Source organism: Phyllopteryx taeniolatus, chromosome 18, assembly GCF_024500385.1.
Source record: "Phyllopteryx taeniolatus isolate TA_2022b chromosome 18, UOR_Ptae_1.2, whole genome shotgun sequence".
In the NCBI taxonomy this organism is placed as follows: Eukaryota; Metazoa; Chordata; class Actinopteri; order Syngnathiformes; family Syngnathidae; genus Phyllopteryx; species Phyllopteryx taeniolatus.
Genome location: NC_084519.1, coordinates 8,500,075 through 8,520,549, shown reverse-complemented (window position 1 = coordinate 8,520,549; position 20,475 = coordinate 8,500,075). Strand labels below are relative to the sequence as shown.

The 20,475-nt window shown below is 43.3% G+C and overlaps 4 protein-coding genes across 4 annotated transcripts; 1 reads left to right on the top strand and 3 right to left on the bottom strand.

Annotated features, from left to right (window-relative positions):
• Nucleotides 1-32: 32 nt before the first annotated feature.
• On the bottom strand, nt 33-2,680 carry LOC133468416 (homeobox protein Nkx-2.4-like). The gene is made up of 2 exons (XM_061754297.1): nt 2,207-2,680; nt 33-814 (listed from the first exon to the last, which is right to left on the bottom strand). Exons 1-2 carry the CDS (start codon nt 2,631-2,633, stop codon nt 255-257), a joined length of 987 nt encoding a protein of 328 aa, XP_061610281.1. The 5' UTR covers nt 2,634-2,680; the 3' UTR covers nt 33-254.
• Nucleotides 2,681-6,546: 3,866 nt separating this feature from the next.
• On the bottom strand, nt 6,547-7,640 carry LOC133468698 (homeobox protein Nkx-2.2-like). Its single transcript, XM_061754904.1, has 2 exons — nt 7,487-7,640; nt 6,547-7,431 (listed from the first exon to the last, which is right to left on the bottom strand). The coding sequence occupies exons 1-2, from the start codon at nt 7,638-7,640 to the stop codon at nt 6,923-6,925; spliced, it is 663 nt and encodes a 220-aa protein (XP_061610888.1). The 3' UTR covers nt 6,547-6,922.
• Nucleotides 7,641-10,001: 2,361 nt separating this feature from the next.
• On the top strand, nt 10,002-11,611 carry LOC133468524 (protein CEBPZOS-like). The gene is made up of 4 exons (XM_061754533.1): nt 10,002-10,173; nt 10,526-10,644; nt 10,770-10,814; nt 11,051-11,611. Exons 2-4 carry the CDS (start codon nt 10,527-10,529, stop codon nt 11,146-11,148), a joined length of 261 nt encoding a protein of 86 aa, XP_061610517.1. The 5' UTR covers nt 10,002-10,173; nt 10,526; the 3' UTR covers nt 11,149-11,611.
• Nucleotides 11,152-20,427, bottom strand: cebpz (CCAAT enhancer binding protein zeta). The gene is made up of 17 exons (XM_061754532.1): nt 20,187-20,427; nt 18,324-19,822; nt 17,271-17,502; nt 16,563-16,722; nt 16,375-16,463; nt 15,218-15,271; nt 14,967-15,069; nt 14,832-14,891; nt 14,669-14,735; nt 14,188-14,294; nt 14,030-14,090; nt 13,261-13,445; nt 13,099-13,137; nt 12,429-12,518; nt 12,271-12,338; nt 12,076-12,157; nt 11,152-11,315 (listed from the first exon to the last, which is right to left on the bottom strand). The coding sequence occupies exons 1-17, from the start codon at nt 20,397-20,399 to the stop codon at nt 11,152-11,154; spliced, it is 3,273 nt and encodes a 1,090-aa protein (XP_061610516.1). The 5' UTR covers nt 20,400-20,427.
• Nucleotides 20,428-20,475: the final 48 nt, after the last annotated feature.

The following is a 20,475-nucleotide window of genomic DNA, read 5'->3' as shown; positions in this document are numbered from 1 at the left end:
CTGTTAAAATGTAGGTGCAGGGAATGATGAGCTAATAATGCAAAGATTTATTGACAATTAAAATGAGCAACAAAGAACATTTCAGCCTGGAAGCTGAAATTCTAGATCCTTAATAAAAAGTTCACACTTTCAAGGCAGCAGCAACTCTGGCTCCGACTTTGTCCTCCAAAGAATCACACAAAAAACCGTAAAAACGTCGTTGTCCTCAATTCGGTTGTGTTACGTGTCCATGCCGGTTGAAGTCCGGTTGCGTCTTACCAAGTTCTGCCGTATAGCAAAGTAGAGCCCACCGAAGAACCGAGCATGCCGCCGGTGTAGTCGAGCAGCGCCGTGTCCGTGTGCGCGTGCAGGCCCATCGGCGGGCTGGGCGAAGGACCCTCCCGGTCTAACGGCTGGCTCACGGTCAGCTTTGCCTCCGTCGCCGGGTTGGAGTCTCCCCGGCTCGGCTTGGCGACCTTGACGAGCTTGGGGGAGGTGGAGGACGAGCGGCCGGCGTCGTGCTGCCGCTGGCCCGCCTTGCAGTCCTTCAGCTGCCGCTTGAGCTTGTAGCGGTGGTTCTGGAACCAGATCTTGACCTGGTTCGGGCTGAGGTGGATGAGGCCGGCCAGGTGCTCCCTCTCGGGGGCGGAGAGGTACTTCTGCTGCTTGAAGCGGCGCTCCAACTCGAACACTTGCGCCTGCGAGAAGAGGACCCGACGCTTCCTCCGCGGGGGGGCCGACAACGCCGACTTGACGCCGCCCTCCAAGGCCGACAGGCCGCCCGACATCCCCGCATGCACGCTCATCCCGCCGCAGGAGCCCACCAACCGGGAAACTGGAACGCAGCATATTTCATTAAAACATCTGGGAGGTCTACTTAAGTAACTCAAGATGCAATGTTATTGCAATATTTCGAATGATACTTTCATAAGACCGCAATTCATTGACTAAATCGTGTGTCATGGAGCCAATAAAAATTAAGCTGTGCGCTCAAAAAAATAATAATACAATTAGCTCATGGAAATTTTGAGTCAAAGTGAACATTCAAATGTTACTAAAAGTGAAGTTATGACTCGAATAAAGGTACAGAAGTGCTTGCTTTTGCAAATACTCAAGTCTACTTACTTTTCATTGCACCATAATTTCTCCTCGTAGTAATTCAAAGAATCTGAATGTATAATGCAGCAAATTGATTGCTTTGAACTGAAAATGATTGATTACGAAGCAAATTGTGTAGAAACGAATTTTAATTGCAAGAACACCGCAACTGTTTTGGTGATGCACAAATAAATATCTTGAAATACTGTAATATTTCACTGTCTGTAGTAAAATGAGTGGATTAAATGCAGCAGTAGTAAAGTAACTCGATTCATTCATCTTTTTGTTGTGTTTCTAAATGCAGAGGACGGTTAAAAAGGAATGTAAAACAAATCTTTATATTGATTTGAACGGAAAATGAGTAAGAAACAAACTGAAAGTGACCAACTCATTTCCTTGCTCTTGATGCTTTTTTGTTTTTAATTTGATTTAACTTTTTGACTCAAAAAACGTACACATATTAGTTTCCTAATTTATTACTTTACTATGTGATGGACATAAGACGCATGTAAAGAATCTTCACATACTTTTCAACGTTTCCTCTGCATTTCAAAACAAACGATGACTGAAGTGTGTGTCACTTTACAATTACTGCATTTAATCCACCCTAATTGGTTTAAAGCCCCAAAAACGTGATTCGAAATAGTAATCCTAATATATATGAAACAAATGTTTAGTTTAGTTTAGCCTACCATGTTTCTTTCATTCAAGAAAAAAAAACAAGAACAATCTTATTCTACTGAAAAAAGGTTCCTAATTTGATCATTCACATCGGTCACATGATTAAATGTCATAAACCGACGTCATTTTCCCCTCTACATGAAAATAGTCAAATAATATACGCAAGCTAACCATATTTGAACTGTGCAACCGATGAACAAGTTTGAATTAAGTACATTTAAATGACTTTTTTGTTTTCATTGTTAGGCCTTTTGGTCCTTTGGTCACTTTCACTTTGTTTCTATACAATTTGCTTCCTATTCCTTTTCCGTTCAAATCAATGTCATGAAAAGTTTCAACACAAAGATGAATATGAGTAACTTGACCACAAAACAAAAACAAAAAAACGAGTTCAATTTGACTGGAAGTAGTTTGCGAAAAGTTTTCGATTGGAATGAAATGAACTAACTTGGTGCGTATCTTGTTTCGGGGCCGCTGTACCAGGCCGCCGCTGGGCCAACAACCCGGGTCGAGTCCTGGTAGGCCGGCATCTCCCCAACCCCGCCGCCGCCGCCGCCGCCACCGCAGAACCCCCCAACGGAGCCCGAGAAGTGCGATCCGCCGCTGGTCACGTAGGCACCGGAGGCCGAGGAGGAAGCGGAGAGGTGGTGCTGCTGCTGATGGAGGTGCTGCTGTTGCTGCTGCTGCTGCTGCTGCTGGTGGTGGTGGTGCTGATGCTGCACGGCGGCGGCGTGCTGCTGGTACCGGTACAGGCTCCCCGGGCCGGGCTCCACCGTCCCGGCGAACCTCCGGTATACGTCCTCCATGGGGCCCTGATGCAGGATGTCGGTGACCGAGAAGGGCGTGCAGGAGCTGCTGCCGGGGCTCAGGGACATGCTGGACAAACGCACGCACGCATGCACGCACGCCTCCCTCTCTCCCTCGCTGCCCACAGATCCTGCACGATGATGCCGGGACGTCGTGCGAGACCTTATCCCACCCGTGGAGGTGGAAGGGGGCGGGGCGAGGAGCGGTGATTGACAGCTTTGACGTGAAGGCAGTAGTTCGGGTTGCAGCAACTTTGCGGGATCGGTATTCAAGATATTTGCTTGTTTGATTTTTTTTTTTAAATGATGTTAATCTCTAGTGTGTGATTGATTTGTAATGCGATGGATAGTTCCAGAACGGTCCTGGTATTTCCCGGTTCAGTCACCTGCCGACTTCCTGCTTACCTGCAGAGAAGGTTTGCTCGTCTTTCATTCATTTTTCTCATCATCTACACGTTGCACTTTTTCTGTACCGCCCGCAAGGGTTCATTATGTGTTAAACTCAACAATTACTGTTTAATTAGTACCAAATAATCATCTGAGACGGTGTTGGGTCTACAGAATAAAAACAAATGTGTTTTTTCTTGAAGGTTGACAATTTGGTGTAAAAAGTTAAAAAAAAGAAAGTTCCAAGTTGAGTTGCATTGTGGCGACAATTCAAATAGTTCTTTTTAAAAGTACTCTTTCAATTAATGCCTTCATTTCATCAAATCATGTATGAAAAAAAACCTTTGAACAAAAAAAAAACCTTTTAGCACCTAAACCAGCCTCAAGGTAAGGTATTTCTTACATTTGCCCACTTTAAAACGATGTTAAATATATTGAAATCATTTCATTTGTTTAGTTTTTATTTTATTTCAACAGCTTGGTCATTTATATTACTCAGCCTAATACATTCAACACTTTTAGTAAGTTTTAGAAGATGATTCAATGCAGGAAAACATTGAAAAAAATAAAAAAACAAATATTAGAAAACAAGTATCAACATATTTAGTAACATAAGTACTTTATTGTGCCAAGCCCGTGCATGAAGCATATTCCAGTTTATCTTGCTAATATGCAATTTGATTAGTTTGTAGTGTTTATTGCTGTATTGTGATTTTTATGTTTGCGGAATATGAAAACGTATTTAAAGAAAGCAGCGAGATATAACACCACTATAAACAAGTTTATGTCTTATAAAGTAAACATTGGTTCCTCCTCACTGGGAAGCAGGAAAGTCCTGAATCAATCCAAGAAATGGCAACATGCTATAATACAGCTTAGCACTAAAATATTAGAGATGAATATTTTCACTAATATGATTTTAAAAAACAACATGAAATTATGTTTATTTCTTTATCTATTTTCGGACCCAACAAACCTATGGCATCTTCCAATGAGCTAAAGATGTTAAGTGTGCTAAAGATGGTAAAATTGCTAAAGGTAGGGGCAAGGACCCCCCCCAATGCAGCAGCCTGTTGAATGTCGCATTGCTCCTGTTGTCACTAATCCTCTGCTCAGTGGACCAATCAGCTGAGAGCCTTGAAGAGGTGGAGACCACTCCAAGTGGGAGGCCGGGCAGGGGTGGAGGGGGCACATGTGAGGACCAACGTCCAGACCACCTGGCTCCAGCGAGCTGTTTGGACACAATCAAGTCATCGTGTTCGTTTCGATTGAAGTTACAGCTGAGGTCGTTTTTGTTTTGTTTTAAAGTGCTCTTTAAATTAAGTTGAGTTGACTTAAATAGTGCTGGAAAACACTCCCTATGCATTATACTGTGCCCGACTGTATATAGTGAGTTGGCCATTTTGTAGCATTGTTGGAATCTGTGCATCCACGATGCATATTGAAAAGCGGTGAACAAGCAGTTGTCACTGGAAAAGCAAAAATCTGCGCGTAATCGACGCCCTTTGCAGACATTTTTATAATTGCCTGCAGATGCTACAGCATGGCGGCAAAGCAGCTTTTTTTTTATTCGAAATGAAACTCCTCAACTCACTTTGCAGTACCTCTAAAGTGAAAATAAAACTTTTAAAACAACTTTTTGACCTCACTCTTCCAAATTCTCTATGTGACGTGCGAGCGCTCACGTCAGACAACAAGGCGCTCTAAAGCGGACTATCCAAAGAGAAAATGCATTTTGTGGTGTAGTCATAGCTAGCTAGCGACCTAACTGCACGTCGCTGATGAGAACGTCGGCGATCGACTTCTTATTTGGTGGCGGAGGAGCGACCCATTACGGTGCCCGCATGCGTCACTGGGCCCATTTTTTAGCTGAAAGTTGTTCTGCCGCCCCTGAGTCGTCATTTCCTTCTCCTCTTCATCCGTGCGCCTTATAAATAGAATTTCATTGTAAACGTTTTCCATAGCTTGTCCTCAATAGAGTTTGGGACGCCCAAAGTGAACGAACTGAACAATAGTGGGGGGGAAAATACAGTTGTCGGTTGCCGGCCCCCGTGTGAAGCCCTTTGAGACTTTTTTGTTGTTGTTGTTGTTTGTGTGATTAAGGGCTATACAAATCAACTCGACTTGACCGTTACACATCTGCGATGGTGCCATTCACCGACAATTCAAATGTTGAATCGATAAAACACTAAGGACAAACAACGTGCTGGTCGCCAGTCAATGTCAGGGCATGTAGACAATGAAAGGAATCGATAAGGAACAGTTGGCGTCATGAGAAGTATCAGTGACATCACATCCTGTTGGACTGCCAACTTTGATGTTGACCTTCCTTGGCTCCTTAGCTGCTGCTGCTGCTGCTGCTGATGATGATGATGATGATGATGATGCTACTGATGATGATGATGATGTCTGGCGCCTTCTGACTTTAGTGGGAAACTTACTAATGATATCATTTCCTCTCTTAAATAGAGCGTCGCTGCGCATGCTGCAATCATCATGACAAGAATGTGTGTGTGTGTGTGTGTGTGCGTGTGTGTGTGTTACAGTAATTTGGTCACGCTTCTGCTGCCACCTGCCGTCATCTTGATAAACTGGCTTGGTGGAAAGCATTTGGCCTGACATGTCGGAGATATTATAATAATAATAATAATAATAATGACAGAATGAAATGAACCTAAGGAAAAATTATTTGTTGCAATATTGTATATTTCTGTAGTAAATCAGTTCACGCGTGCTTATTTGACGTCATAAGCACGTGTTTCCCCGTGAAGACGTGACGTCACAGGCCTTTGCACAAACCGAAAAGTATTGTGAATCTTCCCTTTGATGATTGGTTGCCTTTATATACAGTATTTACACATATGTACACATATTTTTAACTAGACTATTTCATACATGAGTCATTATTGACACAGCCGTCGGCAAGTTTTCGATATTTCTTTGAAGAGAAATGTTCATTGACTAAACACTGCTTGTTACTAGGCTGATTGTCTGTTGTTGATATTTATAGGCTGAATGTTACTCACGTCCCTCGAATGAATTTGACCGTGCACTTTTGTTTCTAAATGTTGCTGCATGCCGTGCGCGTGGTTACCCGATATAATGTACTGCAGCGTCATACCGTCAGGTTGAATAAGAAGTCAAGTTGGGCTCAGATCTTTTTACACACCAAAAAAACAACAACAAGAACAAACAAACAAAGTCACATGGGTCCAAATTGTGCTTGTGGTGTAACTGAATTGGATCAAATTCAAAGGCGTGTCACGTAGCAGATCATTTGTCCAAATTGTATTTGAAAAGTTGAGAGCGTGAAGTATCAATCAAACGTCGTGATGCTCGCAGATTAAATGCCTTCGTTTTTTATTTGATTTCATAATATTGATCAATTTTTAAAAAATCAATAAAAGACAATACACACATGTATGAGCTATGATCAAACGTATTGAAGTCCGAATGAAGTCTTCTTTTCTTGTTTTTCCTCACAGCTCCCATGGGAGGAAGGATGCCCTGGCGAGGGGGGCCCACGCTGCCCCCCCCCCCCCCCCAACCCCTCCCCCACGTCACCACCACCAAACCATCACTTTAACCACACGCACACAAAATAACACGCACACACACACACACGCGGATTGGAAAACATGCGCGTTACGCAACACAATTTGAGATAATAAGATTCACCTACTTTTGGGGACAATTTTTACATCATAATTACTGCACATCAAATAAACAGCATCATAAATGTAACAAGTGTATAAAAAAAAAAATAGGCTACAAAAAATATGTACATTTTTTGAAAGTACAAAACTGTCTGGATTGACTGACAAACTTTATTCCAGCAGGCAACATTAGAAAAAAATAAAATAAATCACAAACACATTTACACACCAATCTGTCAACGTGAAAAAACATTCCATTCTCTTTTTTTTTTTTTTTTTTTTAATGACATTAAAAGCAAACGTGTTTCTTGTGGATCAGGTCCAGTTGTTGTTCCAGCCGCAGGTGAGCCGTCCGAGGGTCTGCTGGGGGTCGGGCGCGTGCGCGTGCGCGTAGGCGCACACCGGAACCGGAAAGGCCAGCCGCAGGTCGCGCGGGCTCCCCCCGAGGCGCTCGCCGCTCGGCTTCCCGTCCCGCAGCAGAACCGCCGGGATGGCGGCGAACCTGTGCGGCGCCCGCAGCAGCCGCAGCGCCTCCTGCAGGCAGCGCTTGGTCTTGTAGCGATGGTTCTGGAACCAGATCTTCACCTGGTTGGGCGTGAGCTGGATGCGGCCGGCCAGGTGCTCCCTCTCGGGGGCGGACAGGTAGCGCTGCTGCCGGAAGCTCCGCTCCAGTTCGGACGTCTGCGCTTTGGAGAAGAGGACGCGCCGCTTGCGCGCGCGGCGCACCGCGCCCGGACCCGCGTGCACTGCGGAGGACAAAGTGCAGGGACGTGGGAGGAAAACCGCGAGGAATTCGAAGAACCGTGAGCCAAACGCGCTACCCACTAGCGCACCATGCTGCCATTATTAACATTTGCTTTCTCAATCGCGTGCGCTCACTTGACAGCTTGAGGCGGCCTGGCTGCGGAGCCTCCTCGGGGCTCTCCTCGGCGTCGGCCTCCTCTCCCTCCGGGTCTTCGGTACCCGCCGCGGAGTCCCCCGCCGGCAGGTCCAGAAGGTCCCGGACCGAGAAGCCGCCGCGTCCAGAAGACATGGCGAAAGAAACAAAACAAAACAAAACAAAACAAAACAAAACTAACAAAAAAAAAAAAAAAGGTTATGAAAGAAAACCTGAAAAGTTGGGCGAATTTAAAAAAAAAGTAAAAACAAACATAAAAAAACTGAAAAGAAAAATCCTGTTCTTGTTCTTAAAGCGAGCCTGGAGTGGCGCACCTGACACGAGCACACGCGCGCACGCACGAGAGGCGCGTGGCCGTTAAAAAGGTGCGAGGAGGACGAGGAGGAGGAGGAGGAAGAGGAGGAGGGTCAATCACACATTGGACGGGAACGCTCTCATCAATCAGTCGCTTTGGACCGCAAACATCCACAATTTTCATCCAATACGTCAAATCAAATTCTTGACTTGAAAACAATGCGACAAAATAGCTCACAAGCACTCGATGGAGAGGAGGCTACATGTAAGATTTCATTGGCATTACACGTCACAATGAAAGCAGCAAAAAGGCAGAAGAGTCATTCATATAGATATGATAAATATATGAAAACACGAGTATCTATTTGGACAGTGATCTACAAAAAGGATCATTACCGTGTAGAATGTGATTAAAGACACGCGTAGTCAAGTCCAGAACAAAATGTTTTGTCTGCAGTGGCGACGGGTAACAGAAAAAAAAAACAAATAATTAAAATAAAGTCATTTTAAGGGGCGCAAGGGGTGCTAGTTATCAACATTAACAGCATTTTTGTCTTTGTTGAAATTTCTCGTGAGGGAATTCAGTCATAAATAGTAAATCATGTGTTCATGTTGTATTTGGGTATAAATCACAAAGTTGTATTCGTTTGTCATGATGTTTGTTCTTTGCTCAAACATTGGGCACGCCATAAAAAAAATATACATACAGCATTCATGTGTGTCTTTTATATTTCATTTCACCCGGTTTAAATGAATGATTACTTTAAAACGACGAATGGAACGTTTTTAAGAGGGATAATGTTCAAAACTTATATGACTAAATAACAAAATAACAAGAGACATAATAATCAGTCAGGTGTTGTTTGGCAATGCTGATTATTATAATCAGCACGTTTCTCCATTGAGGAAAGATTTCGTTCTCTTTAGTTTCTTGGAGTGTTGATCAAAACAAATACAAGACTTTAGGATTAATGTTTTATGATCTCATATGATGTACTTGTGACTGGAGAAGGAATACTAAAGTGAATATGATTTTTTTTTGGGGGGGGGTTATTTGTTTAAGTATCAACGTTAATTAATAGGAATAACGCACACTTTGGTTGGTTTTTGCTTCTCTAAACAGCAGTTATTGTTTTTCTTTACATTTTTGCACCTCACAGCATGTGTGCACGTGTACGTGCGCGCGCGTGTGTGCGTGCGGGCGCGCGCGTGTGATCTTGCTGGGTGGTCGAACTGTGCAAACAAACACACGATAAGCCCAAAGCCACAAAAGGCTGCACAGCCTCCGCATTTAAACCATTTATTCCCCCTCAATACTTTTTAATGGCCTCACTCACACACACACACACACACACACACGCACACACACACACACACGCACGCACGCACGCACGCACACACACAGTTGTCATGGTATTCTTCAATAGGCTGATTGTTGCCTGCATGCATTCATGACACTACACACACACACACGCGAGGCGATTTCAATATTTGTAATCATATGGCAAAATGTACATGAAACTTGTCAATATAGAAATCCAAATGGGATTTAAAAAAAAAACGGAACGAATAGTACAATCAAAAATCAAAATTGTTGTTAAAATGTAACACCGTGTCGGAAAAGCATATGGAACTCGAGCAAAAAGTCATGCAATGAATTGAAGTGTCACATTTTGACGTGGTCACGAACTAACACAACAAAATATTTGATTGTTTGACTCTTATTATAAGTGCCAATTATTCACAAATAAGAGCCTAATTTGTGAGTAATTGTTTTCTAACAATGATGGAATCGTCATGAATTTGTTATTGATGTACACGAATATGAGGAAACAGTTAGGCAAAACCATCTTTTTCTGCATTTTAACTGAAAACGATCACACGATCTAACCCGGCCTGGTCATCAATGACGTCACGTCACATTCAGACTGAAAATCCAATTGTAAATCAATACGTCAATAACAAGGAAACTCATGAAGTACGCCTGCCATCTGCTGCCTAAAACAGGAACTGCGGCATTGCTTGTTTTATTGAGTTTATGACAGTATCTAAACATCATATTCACACAATAAAATACATTTTGACGTACACGAAATGTATTAATACAGTATGTAAATAAATGTTATAATTGTTCATAAAAGGCTAGCTAATGATTATTAAAGTAAAACGCGTTTACTCGTGTAGTTTGCCAGAAAGCCAGCGCGCGAGCTTCCGTAGTTAGCAAAGACTTGTGATAGCTATTAGCTTGACCGGTCGACACGAAAAAGACCTTCAGCACCCAACACAACCGCAGTCTTTATTATTATTATTTGTTTTAAATAACCAGAACTATTTTTAAATGCTTCTTCTTGCGGTCTTTTGTCGGCACCAAAAGGTGAGTTTAATTCACATGACCTCCCACTCAAAAAAAGACGTGACGAATGTCACGACACGGCACCAAACAGTGACACAAAAACACTAAATGTACTAAAATAATGAATGAACTCGTGTGTGTGTATATATATATATATATATATATATGACAAATGTACTTAGTTTGTCATATTTATAATATAATGACAAATGTACTTAGTGTGAATTGTGAACACAAAGCTCTTATCCTATTATTTGAACTAAACTTTATTAGTAGTAGATTAATAATTTCCAGATCAATTAAGATCATTTTCCCAACTCACACTTGATGATTTGTCAGTATGTTTGTTTCTTTGTGTTTTTGTGTACTTTAGGATGTCTCCCAAAACTTTAGCACCTTTTGCCAAAAAGCTGATGAAAGTTGTCATTGTGGGTGAACTGCTCGGCGTCTTTGGAGCATATGCCCTCTTCCACACAATGAACACCAGCCAAGGTGTGTGTGTGTGTGTCAGCTGTCAATCACACACAAAATGTCATTCCTTGATGAAAAAATAACTTCCATTACTTTACTGTGTTTTAATCTATATTTTTATATCAGTCTTATTGAAATTGTTTCAGATTTCAGGAGCACAATGAAGAGAAGGTTTCCATCCATTCTGGAAGGTGAGAGAGAACACAATGTAAAAACATTTACACTCATTTAGAAGAGCACCAAATTATGCATCATGTATAATTTGGTGCATTTAGATCGGTCTTGGTGGAGGTCATGAAGACATCAGCAGCAGTCGTTTTTACACTGCAGCTGGGACAGGAAATGTCACCATGTCAACCTCACACAGTTCCTGTTGTGATCCGACCAATAATGTTCCTGACGCCACAAATATTTTCTTCCCTAACAGTTTACTACAAGTCCAACGAGCTGGCGGGCGTGTACGGCGTGCGGCAGAGAGACCAACTCGATTGGTCCACCCACCCGACGGATGCTGATGACCACTGATAACTACTTCCTCTTCTTCTTGTTCCCCTTCGTAATCGTCATCAACATCTTCCCCCGTCCAAACTGCTTCCTCTTGTTGAACATGGCCTTCTTCCTGCGTAGCGTCTTGGCATCACGGTCATGGATCCAGTCGTCACGTTGGCTCTCCCACTTCAGCTGCTTCACGCCTGCACGGGAAGTGGTCACAATTTGGTGTGAAACTTTCTGACAGAACAATAGGTTTGGGTCACTTCTGCTCGGGAAATTAATTTAAAGGCACAAGAACTTTGCAATAAGAATTGTTTGAACTTTCTAATGCCAAATGTAAAGACGTGATATGAGAGTTTTGGAGGCTGATGTTTTCTTTTTTCCCTCACCTATTGTTTGTTTTTTCCAAACCCTGTTATCTGTAATTTGCTAAAAACTCACCTACTTGCTATTTTTGTCCTCAGGCCAAAGCAGTAAAAATATTACTTTGTGGCAACTTGGCGCCAAGGAACAATTTTTAAGTGAGTTAACCAGTCTAAACCTTTCTAAGGGGGGGGGGGGGGGCGGCGTCAATTAGGGCTGCAACTAATGCTAATTTTAATAATTGATACATTTTTCAATTAATCAATGAATTGGATAACCCCCCCCCCCCCCAAAAAAAAATGCATCCCTTTATCAATAAACAAATTATGATTCCGTTAATGGTTTGGTCCAAAACAACTGTCGGAAAATTAGCAAAAATGTTGATAATTGTTTTCCAAAGTAAAAACAGAAGTTTGCAAATGTCTTATTTTGATTCAACACAAAAATAATCTGTCTGCTTTCATGGAAATTAGAGTATTTAATGTTGAGAGGCTGAAATTCAGAGGATTTGGACAACTTAAAGTTAAACACTTTCTCAAAACGATTAATCGATTATCAAAATGATTGTCAATTAATTTGATAATCGATTGTTCTTACCTGCTTTGTCGGTATTGGCCATGGCATTAAGTCCAATGTTGTCAAACTTGGCGCCGGCGTTGTTTTCCAGCAGGCATCCAAACTTAAAAACAACAAAAAAATAATAATGCAACAACAAACAATAAGACCACATTCAGTGGATGGATTATTGCGAGAAGCCGTGAGGGATTTGTGCGTGCGAGTGCGATCTCGCACCTCCTCGGCGGCTGCAAAAACGGCTGTGTCTTTTTCTCCTTTCTTTTTCTTCTTTCCTGCTTTGGAGCCTGACAGGAAGAAAGGGAAAATGGAGGAAGGATGAATTAAGTTTAACAAGTTGATGAAGTCATTTATGAAAACAACAAACGAGAACAAACCGAAAGTTTGCGAGAAGTCGAGCTCCTCTGTCGACTTCCTTTTGACTTTCTTGGAACGCGGCGTCACGTCTGGAACGTCAACTTCATCATCTAGGAGGAGGAGATGATGATGATGGACGTCAATGGCAAAACAGGTGGTTAACTTTTGTGCTCAAGAGCCGCATTTGATTTTTAAAACACAGATGGGCTTGGTCATTTGTAGATGAGGGTATATATATATAAAAAAAAAAAAAAAAAAAAAAAAAGTGAATATAAAACATGTACAATAGTTTTAATAAAATACAGTGGATGCCTGCATATTTGCGGCTTGGCATTTGCTACTTCAACTATTGGTGGAGTTTTTTTGGTGAACCTATGCCCCGTTATTAACAGAAACCCCCTGCTTATTTGCTTGTTTTTTTCTTGAAAAAAAAAAAACAGTTTTACTGTTTCACAGTGGACTTTTTAAGCTGCCACTGTGGTTTATTTGTATTCTGATGGATATTTATTGAGAATTACAGTCATTAATTCAATTAAGTTAACTATGAAATTAGAAAAATACAAAAAAATGAATAAATACATTTTAATTAATAAATTTGAGGGGAAAAAATAGAAATAACTATTGCAGGACTGTTGCTAATGTAAATGCTTTGACTTTGCCACCCCTGTGTTTAAACATTCGTAAACGCACCAAAGTCAACATCTTCATCATCGGCTTCAAGCTCTGGAACTGAAATGACAAACAAAAACTTGAGTGTTTTAAGAGATTATTCACAAAAATGTTGAGGAATTTATGTTATGTTTTAATCTGCTGAATTTGGATCCTTCGTGATGGCAATAAATCATTCTCTACCTTCTTCATCATCATCTCCGTCAGGATCCATGAAGGTTCCTCCGTGTTCGTCACCGTCTTTTTCGAAGTCTTCCTCGTCCATGCTGCCCAGCGACACCTCCTCGTCATCCAGGTTGTCCAAGTCCGAGTCGTCAGAGTTGTCCGCATCCTTGGCGCCTTTTTTTCTTTTGCCGCCTTTCACGTTCCTGACAATTCAAGAGACCAACCATTAGCTGTTGTTCAAATTTCAATGTGGGTACTAAAAGTATACACACCCCTGTTCAAATGCAAATTTTTGTAATGCACACAAAAAGAGACCAAGATAAATTATTTCAAACTCTGTGCACCATTAATGTGATTTACAACCTGTAAAACGCAATTTAAAAAGTCTCTAAAAAAGGAAGTAAAAAATGTGGTTGCATAAGTGTGCACACCCTCTAACAAGTGGGGATGTCTCTGTTCAGAATGAACCAATCACATTCCAACTCATGTTAATTGATGGGAGTCAGCACACACCTGGCACTATTTGAAGTGCCTCTGATCAACCCCAAATAAACGCCAGATGTTCTAGTAGGCTCTTCCTGAGATTTTTTTGCTTTCTAGCAGAAGATTGAAGGTTTTAGGATTTTGGAATTGGGTCCAACCTCGGTTCCAACAAACCATCCCACATTTTTCCTCACGTTTGTTTTATAAAACCAAGCTTATGTCTTCATAATAAAGAGTGTTTTCACATATTTATGTATTGTACTATATTTATTTTTAACCACACACTGACAAATGTTTAGCTCACCCAGCAAAGTCCAAGTCTTCATCTGGGAACTCGATGAAGTACGAGTCTGCTTCACATGAGTCTGTTAAAAAAAAGACTTGTTAGCAACAAGCAGAAGAAGAAAAAGAACAACAACAACAAAAAGAAGAAAGAGAATGTTGGAAAAGGAGGGGACTGACCGAGGATCTTCTCAAACTCGTCGTCGTTTACGTCCTCCACGCTTTCGTTGTCGTCGTCCGTTTTAGGCCGGTGAAGACGCCTCTCCTGCTGACGCTTCTTGAAGAAGCTGGAAGGCAACATAAAGCAAAAACCACTTTGCTCAGAACACTTTCAGACAAATAAGATGATCCTTGAATGATCCTCACAGGGGAAATTCAGGTCTTACAACAGCACATAGCAGTCTTTAAAAAAATACAATCAAAATACATGGTAAGAATGAATATTACTTTTTGAGCCGCAGATCAAATCTGAGCAGCAGTAGTTGTCGATAAGCAAAATGGAATTTCAGAATGAATGGGACGATGTCATTTGAATTCATTTCAATGGGGGGGGGAATTGATTTCATACGACATTGACTTGAAAAAATCTAGATCCCCCCAAAAAAATAAAAAAAATCGTGTCACCTGCTAATGTCAACAAGAAACAAGACGGCAAACTCACCGATAAAAGAAGATTTCATCCACAGAAATCTGAGTTTCTTCTTTACACAGAAACTCTTCACTGTTCACTGACACACAAAACATATCCACAAAACAAAAGATCCATCCATCCATGAAATTGAACAGAACTAAATTCATTTTAAAAACATATTGCAAGAGCTCACCTGCTAAAGATATGCCATGTGATCTCTGTTTGGGCTGCATCACTGAAGTGTCTGTGTTCTCTACAAGACAACAACTTAACATTTATTTTTGCTATTTCAAGTTCCAAATTTTTTTTGAAAGTTGTTTTTGATTACGTTTGCCCTTGGTCTGTTTTGGGTTTCTGAAGACAAATCTGTCAAGGAAGCGCATGAGGGTGAAGTCCTGCAGGGGGTCTCCCGAGTACTGGATGAAGTCCTCCTATCCACATTTGACACATGAAATGATTTTAATCACTTTACAAGAGAACAAATAAACAGCCAGAAAAATCTGTGTAAATTTAAATTACTCTCACATGAAGACTGTAAACACTAACAATATGTGAGATGAAGTTGAATAATTTTTTCACCTGCAGAAGAGTTTTAGCAAAGAGCGACACTGACGGGTGAAAGTGTAGCGCCAACTGAGGAAAGAAACAGAAAACATTGAAAAACAACAAAAATGGATCCTTGTAATATTTAATAAACATTAAAAGACTACAAACAGAGTCTACATGCTTACTAAACAAAATTAAAGGCTACAAGTACAAATAGGGTGGCACGGTGGACGACTGGTTAGAGCGTCAGTCTCACAGTTCTGAGGACCCGGGTTCAATCCCCGTCCCCGCCTGTGTGGAGTTTGCATGTTCTCCCCGTGCCTGCGTGGGTTTTCTCCGGGCACTCCGGTTTCCTCCCACATCCCAAAAACATGCATGAATTGGAGACTCTAAATTGCCCGTAGGCATGACTGTGCAAATAGATGTTTGTTTCTATGTGCCCTGCGATTGGTTGGCAACCAGTTCAGGGTGTACCCCGCCTCCTGCCCGATGACAGCTGCGATAGGCTCCAGCACGCCCGCGACCCTAGTGAGGAGAAGCGGCTCAGAAAATGGATGGATGAAGTACAAATAGACTGTCACATTAAAAGGACCACAAACATGGGAGTCCTCAAGCATAAAAACATTAAAAGACTAACATGGACTGCTTGTTAAACATCCATCCATCCATTTTCATTACCGATTCTCCTCACTAGGGTCGCGGGCTGCTGGAGCCTATCCCAGCTATCTTCGGGCGGGAGGCGGGGTACACCCTGAACCGGTCACCAACCAATCGCAGGGCACATATAAACAAACAACCATTCGCACTCACATTCACACCTACGGGCAATTTAGAGTCCTCAATAAATGCATGTCTTTGGGATGTGGGAGGAAACTGGAGTACCCAGAGAAAACCCACGCAGGCACGGGGAGAACATGCAAACTCCACACAGGCGGGGCCGGGATTTGAACCCCGGTTCCCAGAACTGTGAGCCGGATGTGCTAACCAGTTGTTCACCGTGCCGGCGCTTGTTAAAGAACAACAACAACAACAAAAACTTAGGGTTGAGTTCTAAAGATTTTTAAAAAAGGACTATAAACACAAGAGTCTCCATGCTTGCAAATACAACAGATTACAAACATGAAGGCTTGATGCTTTTTAAACAAAGGACTACAAAGATGGAGTGTGTGCATGTCTTTTCTGTTTCTCACTCTGTGGAGTTCCCACAATGCGCTGTGGTCTGCGCCGCAGAATAACGGATTCCTGTGCAGCAGCTCATACGTCTTCACTTGTTTACTGCCTGCAGACAGGAAGTCAGTCAAGTCAGTCAATCAATCAATCAAGCAAGCATTGACACGCTGAGTGTGTGTGTGTGTGTGTGTGTGTGTGTGTGTCAGACCTTCCAGGTTCTGATGATGTACCCACGATGCCGCAGGTTTGGACTTCTGCACGCTTGCTGTCGCTTCTTCCACCTTGTCGGCGTCGGTGAAGTGCTCCTCTTCATCATCATCATCATCCTCCTTTTCGTCAGGAAGGTCTTTGAATGACTCTTCTGCATCCTTAATAAAACACACATTTCATGTTTTGAAATGTTGACAAATGTTATGAAATGTTGCTAAATGTGATTAACACATTCACAGCTTTTGAGTAGAAGATCAAGATCGGTGGCCAACCTTGGCGTGTCATGTCGATCATAAGGGAGAGAAATGCTATCATGTTAGAAGTCGGACAAGTTTTGGCACCTCACGCTCGAACAGAGTATATAGTTGCATAATATAAACAGAGTATGGAGTAGTTAATAGAAAATATGTGCCGCAATTGTGAGAAAAGATGCCGCAGTTCATGGAGTGAATGGCGAACGGCCTGTCAAAAAAAAAACACAGACGTTCAACTCGAGCCATGCGTTGAGTCAGCGTCGCTTACGACAGCTTTTTTAGTTGCATATTGGTAAATAAATCATTATTTTGACATCAAAAGCCTTTAATTTTTACACATTATGAAAAACTTTTTTATGAAATGCTATGAAATGGTCTTCAAGATTATAAAATGTTCCTAAAATGTTCTGAAATGTTGCGTGTGTCATGTTGATTTTGAAAGGTGTTCCTACTCCTTCCTCCTGCAGCAACGTCTTGAGTCCCGGCTTGGCGCGCATGACCTCGGACACGAGGAAGAGGGCGCCGCAGGCGAAGGTGGCGCCCTGCTCTGCGCTGACCTGCAGCAGACGCTTGACGAAGGCTTTGATGCGACGCAGCACCGTGTCGGCTTTCAGGGATTTGTACAGCAAGTTGAGGAACATGTTTTGACGAGATGATGTCGACAGACCCGCATCCAGAAGCTTCCTGTGGAGGAGGAGAAGAAGAAGAGAAGGTCGGACCAGCACTTGAGAACTTCAGCACCGTGTGGAACCAATCTCACTATGCACACTACGCTCTTCACTTTTATGCAGAAGTATCATATACTCGGTAGAGCTTACGCTATCGAATATTTTTAGACGCAATTATTTTATCGATTATTCGAGTAATCGCATGAAAATTAGTTTTGCATTATTAAACAGCAAAACCAACACAAAATATGCATGTGAGGTGCAATTATTATTTTTGTCGACTTGGGGTCATCATCCCCACGTTCTACACTGTAACATGTGTGACTTTAAATGTGTGTGTGTGTGTGGCTTTAAAAGGCAGGGAGCCTGGCCTGGTGAGTGACGTGGGCATCAGCGAACGCACCAGCTGTTGTTAGCTCAGGTAGCAGCTGGCTGTTAACAGACTAACTGTTAGCCAGTCAACGCGATGTGTCTATCCTTGACCACCTGAGGGGCATTACAATACGTTCCAACTAGCAGTGTTTGGCTATATTAAATCAGCTAACAATGTAGACACAGTTGTTTAAGCCAGTTCTGCTTTGCAGTAGACACATTGTACTGAATCTTTTTTTTCCCCCAGTGTAAAATGATCCCAATTCCCAAACCTTGAACATTCGCTGTCATTTATGTCATTTACACTTTAAAATATAGACAAAATATGAGAACAAAAAATATAGAATTGATCCAAAATATGGTCGCAACTTCACGGATTTTTTCAATTGCGGAGGTGGCCTGGATTGTAACCCCTGTGATAAACGAGGGACTACTGCGTTTGAATAAGGTTGCAGCCCGAGTTACCTGTACAAGGCCACGTAGTAGCGGTCAGAGACGCTCTGCTGGGCGTCCATGACCTGGAAGAGCAGCATGAGCGCCTGCACGGCCGTGTTGAACTTGACCAGGTGCACCACCTTGAACAGCGTGTCCATCTGCTCCTTCACCTTCTCGTCTCCGGTCCCGGCATACGGATACGCCCGGTTGACGCCCGACAGCAGCACGCTGAGCATCTTGGACTCGACGTCCTTCTTGCTGACGCAGGCTCGGAAGAAGGAGAAGTAGACGGCGATGAGTTTGGCCGCCAACGCTTCCTCGTCGTGGCTCAGGTGCACTTGGCTGAGGAAGCACACGGCGTAGTACTGCGCCTTGGCGCTGATGTTAGCGCGGAACATGAGGCGCTCCACCTCGCAGCACACCACCACCTTCATGTTGGGGTGCCGGTGCAGCAGCGTCTCCAGCAGGTGCGAGGCCTTGGCCGCCATCTTGTACTCTGGGTCGCCCAGCTTGTTGACCAGCTGGATAAGCAGCGCCCGCTCCTGCTCGGGGCGCTGGCACAGCAGCTCGTACGCAGTGGCCAGCGCCTTGGCCTTGGTGGCCGCCACCGTGTCGTGAGCCAACGCGTCCAGCGCCGCCACGAACTGCGCCACGTGGTGCTTTAGGTGGTGCTCGAAGTACCAGAGGAGCAGACGGCGGTCGCGGGCATCGCGGTTGCCGCTCGCCAGCTCCTCCAGCGTGTCAAACGGGTGCTGGTCGAAAGGCCGTAGCTTCCTGTTTTCCGGCAGCAGGTCGGACAGGAGCAACTCCCGCAGCGTCTCCAGCGCCATCAGCCCCATCCGCCGATTGCCCTTCTTCTTCACCATGGACACCAGGCTCTCCACGTGCTCTAGCATGTGCACTGGCGTGTCTTGGATCAGAACCGTCATTGCCGCCATCCTGTCGGCCAGAACGCCGGCCGACACCACCGTCTTCATCCAGGTAGAGTTGGCTCCTTTCTGGTTCTTCTTGCTCTTGTAGAGCTCCACGTCGGCCTCGTACAGTTGCTGCGCCAGCGTCTTGTAGGACGACACCATGCCGGGATCCTGCGGGACAGTGGAACCCTCGGCGCTGTATTCTAAGTCAAACCATTTCCCTCCGGGTTTGACCAGCAGGACGTTCCTCTGACGGAACTCAAACACGTTTTGTTTGCTCCGTTTCCCAGATGTTGTGGCCACCGCCGCTCCTTTCGTCTTCTCCTTCTTCTTCTTCTTCTTCTTCTTCTTCTGCACCTCAGGAAGCCGCTGCTCTGGCTTGGAAGCATTTTCCTCAGCAGGTTTCTCCGCTTTGGACTTTGGAAGCTCCTTCTTAGGAATTGCTTCTTCCTCCGTCTCGTCTGGGAGGACCGTCAGGTTGGCAAGCTGCTGAATGCCCAATTTAGTGATGAACTTCTCCAGTTCTCCTTCCTCCAGGTCGTCTATGGCACCTTTCTTCCCTCCGTCCACCATGTCAGCGGACGCGTCCAAGTTGGACAGGAGCATGAAGTCGGTCTGCAGACAACAACAACAACAATAATTCATAAAGTAAAACAACAATTCATATTATATATATCAATTCAAATTCTTTACGAAAGCTGTGCTGAAGTACAGCTTACGCTGACTGTCTCTTAATAGCCACTGTCTATTCAAAATGTATGCCCTGAGACTCTTGGATAGATTAGCCGTTTCATTTGTGATCATGTTTACGTTTAATTAGGGACAGGAATTGAATAAGTACTTCCTCTTTTACTAGATGTTTTCACACAAGTATCTTTTTTTCTGCTCAAGTACAGTGATTACATTTGCCACCTATTATACGAATTACATTCATAATAATAATACATAATACATTAGACGAATGTTTGCTTGGACTCGCCTGAGTGCCACCGAGCCACAGAACTTCCTCCAGACTGAACCCGTCCGCCCCCGCCTGGCGTCTACTGGCTACCATGTTTGTATTGTTGTTCCCTTCGTCGCAGTTTTCCTCCTCCATTCTGTTCTCTTCGGGCTGACTTGTCCAGTTTTTACCAGCTTTCGACTTTTTTCCGTACTTGTTTTTGGACGCCATGCTGCTCGCATGAGGACGCATGACCCGGAAGTGGAAATGCTGACGTCACCAGGTTTCCGCAGAACATATTTTTAAAAGGCACAGTTTGTAATATTAT